Genomic DNA, 10,064 nt, shown 5'->3' on the forward strand with positions numbered 1-10,064 from the left:
TCTTTACTGAAAGAGTGGTTAAACATTGGACCAGGCTGCCCAGGGAAGTGGTTGAGTCCCCATCCCTGGAGGTGTTTAAAGGACGTGTAGATGAGGCGCTTAGGGACATGGTTTAGTGGGCATGGTGGTGTTGGGTTGACGGTTGGACTCGATGATCTTAGAGGTCTTTTCCAACCTCAATGATTCTATGATTCTATGATTCTGTTCATGCTGAGATTTTCTATACCTTGTATCTGCCCTGACATCTAACTTGAGGGCAGGACGTGGCTTCTCTGTTAATATCAGTATTTTCTATATACTATGTATGTTTAGCTGTAATTTTTTGCATCAAAGGCGAGGTATCACTTGACTTGTTGCAGGCTCAAATTCATTGTTGCACCAAGGCCTACAAATTAAGCCAGCTGTAAATGTGTTGAGAGCCTTGTAGGCAGAGACACAAGCAGGTGGAGCATGTTCTTTGCTTGCTTCTGCTATGTGTAAAACACTGCCATCTCTCCAAATGAGCTGGTACTTGGCCCTTCTGGGGTCTCCTAAAGAGAGGAAGCTGGTTGTCTTGGGTATTGCAATGCTCACCCGCTCCCGGCATCTCTAGAGGTTAGACTGTATGCTTTCTCCTGTTCAGGATGTATCCATGTGTTTGAGAGAGAGTTAACAGTAGACCTTCTGTATCAACAACCCGAAAGGGAACTTCCTGAGGAAGATGAGTTGTTCGTTCTATAATTTTCCTCTTTTCCTGTTTCAGTGCAGCATAAGTGGGAAAATGCTGTGCTCTCCTGTGTTCTGCCAATTTTGTATTTCTTTATTACTCTTCATATATTTTTTTTATTACTTCCCGTATTTTTACAAAGGTTGAGGGTATGAAGTGGCAGTATGTTATTAGATTTTAAATGTAAGAGTGAGCAACGTATTTTAAGACAGTGATGCTCAAGCTAGAACCTTTAATTGTTTGTTTCTATATATCAGAAGAGTTGCCCTATGGTATCAGAGCAGTTGACCATCTAGTGCTGGAGAGGCAACTGAGGCTGATGGCAGAAATCTTCATATGGACAAGATGCAACATACTGCATCCCTCTGAGAGCTGTGAAAGCAGTGGAGTGGCATTTGACAATAGATCCCTGAAAGCCCCCTGTCCTCCTGTGGGATGGGATTATGATAAGATCAACATTACCAAATCACCCAGCAGTTGCTGCAGACTCTCTTCCAGAGAGGAGGATCGAGGGATTGAGGCTGTTTAGCAGCCCCATATAGTGCAGCCCTGCTGCATTCACACAACTCAGTCCCAGCAGAACTGCTGTGCTTGAACTACCCGCTGGTGGCATGTCACCGCAAAGCACAGCTTTGCATTTGCGTAGCAGGACAGTATCCTATTCTCCAGGCCAGCTGTTTGCAGAAGGAGGAAAAAACCTTGTGGTTGAGTTATAGAATCGTCTCTAATTAGGCAGATAGTATCTTCAGCTCCATCAAGTAAGATTGGGTTATGTCTTTAAATGTGCTGTTTTAATTTCCTAGATGTTCGGTACCAATTTTTGTCTTTCCAGTTCACCTTTATGTAGTCTTCCTATTCACGGAATAGCCAATCCATTTAGACAACTCCTAAATTTTGGCCACCTCATCTCTGGTGGCAATATTTTCCTCAGACTAATTTTGTGCTGTTCTGCAATGATATTTAGAGGATCAGCACATTGCTTCGAACAAACCACAATTTCTGGTAGAGACAGGTAGTAACTACGTATTTCCATATTTACTTCATTACTGGAAGACAGTCAGTGAACTAGCATAAAATTTGGTTGATTGACTTAACCCAGAATGTTAGCTTTTTTGGAGTATTTGCACGTCTTTATCAAGGCATCTATTTTCCTCTCTATAATCCTGGCCTTTTCTGTTCTTTCTACTTGAGTTCCCTGGGAATAATGCACTGGAGAGAGGCTGTTGTTTTCTACACAGAGCTTGTTCTTCGGGTTTTTCCCCTGTCTGTCTGCAAGATGCAAAATTCCTTACCATTCTGTAATCCAAAATCTTGTTACTGGGGCTTGATAAATCATCTTGACATGTGGTTGAGCAGCTGAGATGTCGTCTCTGAAGTTTGACTGGCTTTTCAAGTTAACCTTTAAATATATCGAAGCCATTCTGCAGTTTTTCAGACCCCAACTTCACACATTAATGCAGCACATCTTCCACGACAGAAAAGATCAGATATTTTCAACTAATCTTGTTCTGCTTTCGCTTTTCTCTTAGCATTAATAATAATTTCTACATTTAAAAAACAGAATAGTGACAGGACAAGCAACCTGTCAACTTTGTTCACACCTGATTCTGCCCTCAGAGTTTACCCCGGATGGATCAATGCATGTCCATGCAGTTACTTCTATTTTTGTATCGTTCTTAAGAGCCAAATCTCATCTAGATCCTTAAGTCGGGGAAAAATCTCATTGAAGCCCGTGGGAGTTTTGCTCTACCTGGCTAAGAAAGTATTTGAGAAGGAATGTAATGCTTGTAGATTGGAGAGGCTAATTGCGTAGGCTTCAGGTTTGCCGTGCAGGCAGGTAACGCCTGACAGTTCTCTTCATGCTGGGTCTAGATCTGCTAGCAGCCATTGCTGCTGTTCCAACCTTTAATTTTGTGTAAAAATGTGTGTCACTATTCAACCCCACTCTCCACCCATCCGCCACCCCCATTTTAGAATGGAAGGCAAAAAATTAATTTTGGACTTTGTGTCTCTGGGACTCAAGGTGTGGATCACTTGTCTGGTAGAGAACTAGAAACCTGTAGGCTAGCACTTAAAAACTGCTGTGATATCGGCTACCAATTTTTTTTGGCACCTAATCAATGTTGAAGACTTATTTTTCTGAAGTGCCAAGCATCCACATCTGGAGCTTCCATATGGACACTGGGTTCAAGGTATCTCCAGTCAGATACTCAGTTTTAGAAAGTTTTTGAAAATATTGATCATAGAATCCAAAGCATATGTCATGGTCCATAGGTCTTTGTAAGCTCCATTTGTGAGGACCAAGACTGAAGGATAAAAATGATGATACGTCTTCATGTGCAGGCTCAAATAGTATTTGTAAGTAACAGAAATAGCATTACCCCAGTGGGACTGCTTTCAGATGAGAAACAACACGTGATGTTATTTTAAAAGAACACTATGAGGGTTAATTACTGGAAGATATTTATGCAGCTTCTAAAATGGCAGATTTATGCTCTGTAACAACTAAAAGGCCACCACAGGAGCTCACTGCTGCCCCTCAGCTCCGTCTGACCAGGGCTGATTCCGAGACTGGGCTTGGTCTGCTGCTGTAAAGAGGAAGAAAAATATATGATAAAATAAGAGAAAGAAATGCTGAATCACTTTTCTTCAATTAAGGCTTCACAAGAAAAGTCTATTTTTAATCTTAGCAAATACCCTGGTGTCTGATCTTCTGTGAGTATTTATACTTTTTTATTTTAATAACTCCCCTCAAGGCCAGTAATGAGCTAAGCATGTAAATCCCCAGAGAACTGATACAAAAAGCAATCCCATTCACTTAAACGTAAAAATAAACCATTTGGCATGTTTATGCAGAGAAGAATCTCATAAATTATTATTACTTTTTTTCTCTGTCATCTAGTACTTTCTTAGCTAGATTGAAGGAACGCACAGCTTCCTGTTTGCATTTTTTTGCTTTGAAGTGATGGTGAATAGATTCATTAAATTAGTAAAAAATCTGCTTCTTTGTTGCTTGTCTTCTATTTCAAATGGATGATCTAAAAGGTTGAAAGTACTTCTGTATCTATTGCAGTGCTGCTTGCAGTTTGTTATGAGGGAAGTAACCTCCATTGGATTTTTAAGCAGTGTTTTCCTTCCAGCAAAATCTTCAGGTCACAGCTCTTCCCATTACATGCAGAAGGCGGCAAGGAGACAAAGCTAGTCTGGGTAGCTTTCTCTTTCAGCAGCAAAGTTTGCATTTCTTTTAATGTAGTTTAAACATTTGACAAGAGAGAGTAAGGTTTAGTAATGTGAGGTGATTTCCAAATGAGTGTTAGCTTTTTACTGACCTACTTTCGACTAGTGGTGTATTCTTGTCCATTACTTTTTGTCATTGAATAATGCTGATGTATTAAGCTGTGTGCTTCAAGGGCATTGTAAAATTGCATGTAGGAGCAGGACTGAACTGTGAAAGTGCGAATTACTCTTATCAGATCATACCCAATTAAAAAGTGACAAGCACAGCAGGAGAAATTGAAAGCAAGGTTTATCTTTCATGTAACATAAGAAGTCACTATATCGGTTAGAAACAAAGTGAGTGTGAAACAGATTCTCCACCTCTTCTCATCCCTCTCCAAAAATTAATAATATCTGCTGACTTCATTATCTGAAAGAATAAGCCCCTGAGTTGTAACAGCTCATGTTGAAGGATATTACGACAATGGCAAGAGAAGGGGAAGTACGGCAGCCATACACCTTTAAGCTATCTGCTATCAAAGCGTGTGCTGAACCTCAGGTCAGTGCGTTGGGGATTGACAGATAGGAAGTTTGGAAAAGGTGGTGGTAGTTTATATAAAGCTGTAGTGTGTCATTAAAGGAAGACTTGCAGTCTTGCAGGCTCTCTGCAGTTCCACAGGAAGCATAGGAATAAAAGCATGGTAGGGAAACCTGAAACTTCTACTAAGCCCTGTAGTTGTTATAAAACCGCTACAAGCTAAGGAAATTTACTTAGTCTCCACTGCCATTGCAAAAATCCTTATATAACCTTTTGCATAACATTCACCAGCACTATTGTAATGGTGAAATGGGTCTGTGAATGTATAAACAAATGCAGTTGTCTGTATAGAATATAATCTTCCAGAATCTTGCTGGCTCAAGATGTTGTGTTCCAGAATCTATTCTGATGGTGAATGTGGATTAAAGATGTTATGAACAAAATTGTGGTGCTTTCCAGAGTATTGGGGTTGTGGTGGGGTTTGGTTTTTTCTTTTGTTTTGGGTTTAGGTTGTTTTGGTGGGGTTGTTTTTTTTGCTAATCTGATAAACTCTCTCGTGAAATTAAAAAAAAAAAAACCCAAAGTAAATCAACTTTGCAAAATGTGTCCTATATTTGCTATGGGGATGCAGACTGCCTCAGTGATGTGTGACTGCTGTGTGACCATGTGAACACACCCTTCTGCAGACAGTCGATGTTACATTGACCCTAATGCTTGTTGCAAAATGTGTCCTATATTTGCTATGGGGATGCAGACTGCCTCAGTGATGTGTGACTGCTGTGTGACCATGTGAACACCACCTTCTGCAGACAGTCGATGTTACATTGACCCTAATGCTTGCTGCTAATGGTATTACCTAAGTGGTTTCAGTTAGTGAGCTCCTGTGTGTGTGTGTGTGTGTGAACACAACTTTAGCACAGCTGATGTGATTAACGCCGAGTTTTCAGATTAGGCTTTAGTGTGTGACATTCTACTTTCTGAAGAAAAAAAAAAATACAAAAAATAAAAGAGGAAAGTGAGAAATATGTGAAGCACTTGATATGTGTAAGCTGTGCTTGGAGGCATTGTATTGTAGGGAAGATAGGTGGAGGTGGATGGGTAAATTCACAGGGTACCTGATCCATGTAGCAAGATTTGCCCGTAAAAACAGTGATGCTCTGTAGAATGCATCTTCATATAAAATATATATTTAATTGATGTACAACAACTTAAGAGTTTAAAAGGGACCGACTGATTTACAGTCCTACTAGACTTGGAGTTGGCAAGCAGCTGTTAGGGAGGAGAAAAAAAGTTATAATGTGAAAATGGTTATACTCTAAAAGCCTCCATTTTCCTGGAGGGGATTTACCTTTTCCCCCATTTGTAGCAATGATGGAGCACCAAGGGTCATCCAAAAGAATGGCTTTATTATTGTGTGTTATGATGAGTAGGTAGTTTATTGGAATTTCTTCTGAGTGAAGAAGTTGTAGGGACTCGTATGCAGGCAATATCTAGGTCCCAAGTTTAAAAACAAACAAACAAAAAACCCCAAACCACAAAAAAACCCCTCCAAGTCTCCTAACAATCTTGAGTGGTAATTCTTTCTATTCTATAGTGTTTTGGTTCTGTCAGAAGAAGTTCGATACAAGATTCATAACACTTTAAAGGACTCTTGTGCATGGACTGACAAATTAGTTAGACTTGCTTTCTAAATGGGAGGACCTAGCTGTGTGGGTTGCGGGGTTTTTTGTTTGTTTGGTTGGTTTTGAGTTTATTTTTTCTTTTGTCAAGAGGAAACTTCTACAAACTGTGCCTTTGCTAGTTTCACCGTTTTTCTGGCACAACCAAGAGGTTAATGCATTAATTACTAGATATATTAACGTAATACAGATACAATAGACTTTCAAGAAAAAAAGGGAGAAGACACCCATGCTGTGATTTGAATGTGGAAAAGATTAATGGAATTCTTATTTCTAACTGATACATGTAAAATTTGGGGGTAAGAGATAAGTTGGTTTAAAAAAAAAAAAAAAAATACAAACTGTATGGTTAAACCATTACCTAACTGTTAGGGAGGAGAAAAAAAGTTATAATGTGAAAATGGTTATACTCTAAAAGCCTCCATTTTCCTGGAGGGGATTTACCTTTTCCCCCATTTGTAGCAATGATGGAGCACCAAGGGTCATCCAAAAGAATGGCTTTATTATTGTGTGTTATGATGAGTAGGTAGTTTATTGGAATTTCTTCTGAGTGAAGAAGTTGTAGGGACTCGTATGCAGGCAATATCTAGGTCCCAAGAGTTTAAAAAAACAAACAAAAAACCCCAAACCACAAAAAAACCCCTCCAAGTCTCCTAACAATCTTGAGTGGTAATTCTTTCTATTCTATAGTGTTTTGGTTCTGTCAGAAGAAGTTCGATACAAGATTCATAACACTTTAAAGGACTCTTGTGCATGGACTGACAAATTAGTTAGACTTGCTTTCTAAATGGGAGGACCTAGCTGTGTGGGTTGCGGGGTTTTTTGTTTGTTTGGTTGGTTTTGAGTTTATTTTTTCTTTTGTCAAGAGGAAACTTCTACAAACTGTGCCTTTGCTAGTTTCACCGTTTTTCTGGCACAACCAAGAGGTTAATGCATTAATTACTAGATATATTAACGTAATACAGATACAATAGACTTTCAAGAAAAAAAGGGAGAAGACACCCATGCTGTGATTTGAATGTGGAAAAGATTAATGGAATTCTTATTTCTAACTGATACATGTAAAATTTGGGGGTAAGAGATAAGTTGGTTTAAAAAAAAAAAAAAAAATACAAACTGTATGGTTATACAATTACCTAACTTTGACTTTTATTTTGCAGTGACCAGTGTAAAAGAAAATGCTGAAAAGTACATGGAGATGCTGGAGGATAAACTACATAGGTAAGGATAATATCATGTAAACCTTTGAAAGCTTAAAAATGCTTGTTAATGCAGCATTGATGTGCATAAAAGTGTTAGGGAATGTTTTGGAACTTGCATTAGAATAATACCAAAAATAGTTCCAAAGTTGGAAATCCCGTAAGTGTTATTAAGACCTCTGTTCGTGGCTATGTTCAGCAGCTTTGCCACCAGCCTGCCAATGGATGCAGGTAAAAGAAAGAATCGCTGTGTTCTCTAGTGCATAGGACTGCTCTAGAGCGGTGGTGGTATGGCCAGAGAAAAGGGAGCATGCGTGCGGTTGGTGTGCACTGCTCCAGCTCTGCCTGCAGGTGCTGTCATCAGCGGTGTGAGCTCTTGAACACCCAGAAGCTCTCAAGTATTGGGGATGTGACAGCCGGTTGAAAAATCACCCCTCTGTTCTATGCACAACCCAACTCTGAGCAGAGCCAAGGAATCCCAGAATTCTGGGCATCTTTAACAAGTAATGACTCTTTATATAATAATTTTGAAAGACTGCCATTTTGGGGGATTGTGGAAAGCAAATAGAAACCAAGACAACAATGGAGATATTTTAAGAACTGAATCCTAATGCAGAATTTACTTATTTTTATGCTTTTTTTTTTAAACAAATGTTAGCATTTATATTTCCTTCTCTTGATGTGTGAAGGGGGCTCTAGATCACCCCTCAAATTTTAGGCTGCTCCTTGAAATATGGTTAGCAAATGTTGCAGTGCTGTTGCAATGGAATCTTAGGCAGTAATTGGAGTTTGTGTCTTAATAAAATGCAACCCACCAAATTGGCACCACTTCCGTTTCTATTCTAAGCAGGTAAAATTAATAAACTTGTTGCCCTCATTATTTTTTGTTGTATTGATAAAGAGAGCGTTCTATATCTTTAGATGTGCTCACTCATACTTTTGAATATAGAAGTAATTTAAAAGTAATTCAGAGCTGAGTGAAAAATGATGGAAACAGACCTCGAAGATCAAGCTGTGTGTCTGTGTGCTGCCTAACCCCCTCTTAATAACATTTATACTCCATATACTCCAATCCATAAGTGTACAACAAGTCTTAAGAACTTTCTGTGGGTTGTCTTTTTGAAAACCATACTCTTTATTAAAAAATAAAATATAAGGTATAACAACATGTATTGATGCTTCTAGGCTGTATGAATTTAACTGGCGTATCAGGCTCCCAGAAGGAAGTAAATTTCTCTTTAACTTTTACATACTTGGAGAATCTGTATACTTTTTTTTCCTCCCTCTGAGGATTTATCAGATAGAATTTGCAGTTGTGGTTTGTTTTAATTTATTTATGCCTTTTTGTGTAATTTTTGGGTTGTCTACTTGGACTTTTCTGCATCAGTATCTTAAATTGCAACACATTTTTATGTGTCTTGATAGGTGTTGTTAATGAGCTTTGCAGGGTGCTTTTTTCCCCTCTTCCTGCTCTTTGTGGGAGAAATTTCCATGCTGAACTGCTGGTATTCATCCTGCTTCTGTGGGGAGTATCATTTCAGGGGAAGGATTAAAAGTTAAACTCTCTTTTTGGCACTGCTTTATATTTTGGAAGCATTTTTTTGTAAACGGTAGTTGACCATTTCAGACTTCCCTTAGCATATTTAAGAGTTGTGGAATATTGTAATATAATTTGTTGCTTTTGTATGCAAGGGTTGCCTTCCTCAGTACTGTTTCAATCTAGGTTCTCTATTGCAACCAGGCTACAGGCTTCAAAGTAAGTGTTCTTCCCAGCCTATGCTGAGGACACAAATGCATGAAGTCCAGGTATATCATTGCAGCCGTACTGGTGCATTTAACATGCACTTCAGAGCTTGCCATCAGCTTCTCTAACAGACTATTGCGGTGTTGCCAAGCTTCTGAAATTTCCCTTCCTGCTCTTAAGAAGTAAAAGAAAAAACACCCACCCCCCCCACCCCCAACAACAAACCCCTTAAAATTCACCAAATAAACCCAACAGAAACATCCCCCAAAAAAACACCGCAGTGCTGGCCAAGCCCCCAGATGGCGAAGATTCAGTCCTGAACCAGTGGCAGTTTTTCAAAATGTAAAAATGGTATAATTCTAAAAATAGTTTATCCCAAGTAATTAAGGGCTAAGAATTTCTTTTAATATTGGTGGGAAGAGAAAATCTCTAATGTTTTTACCAGAAAGAAGTCTCTAAGGTACTACATCTTTAAAATCGTTTTATATTTATGCTAATAAAGTGGTTATAGATACTTACTTGTTTTTTAAAGGTTCTTTGGACTTTAAGTAATTAACTACATTTGCTTTACAGTCTGCATATAGAAGCTCAGATTACTCCTTTATATATATCGTAACCTAAAGAAAGACTCTGTAAGGAAAGTTGAAAGAATAAGTTTTAAGTTTGCTTTGTAGACGGAGGTAGAATTTGCATCTGGCTCATGGATGTACTTTTTTGGATGCCTTTGAAACCAATAGAGGATCAAGTCTGTGCAGCATGAATTTAAATAAGCTTCTAAAGTTTTTCTCCAGATGAAACATACCATTTTTCTAGGTGATGTTTCAAAGAGAAACAACCTAGATTCACAACCCTTCAATTTAAGATACAGCTTCAAAATAAGGTAGAACTGTTAGAAATATAATTTTTGACCACTTTTATAATAGAAGAGAATTAATGAAGAAAACTCAGACCAAAACAGCTTTAATGAAGATTAAAGTTTAAA

The 10,064-nt window shown here is 38.6% G+C and overlaps 1 protein-coding gene across 1 annotated transcript in view; it reads left to right on the forward strand.

The window, feature by feature from the left end:
• DISC1 (disrupted in schizophrenia 1) overlaps window positions 1-10,064 on the forward strand; it is a 204,052-nt gene that overhangs the window by 141,629 nt on the left and 52,359 nt on the right. The window contains exon 10 of the mRNA XM_009281786.2: window positions 7,300-7,360. Within this exon, the coding sequence (XP_009280061.2) occupies window positions 7,300-7,360 (61 nt within the window). The remainder of the gene's footprint in view (window positions 1-7,299; window positions 7,361-10,064) is intronic.

The sequence above is a fragment of the Aptenodytes forsteri genome, unplaced genomic scaffold, assembly GCF_000699145.1.
Source record: "Aptenodytes forsteri isolate BGI_AS27 unplaced genomic scaffold, ASM69914v1 Scaffold132, whole genome shotgun sequence".
NCBI lineage: Eukaryota > Metazoa > Chordata > Aves > Sphenisciformes > Spheniscidae > Aptenodytes > Aptenodytes forsteri.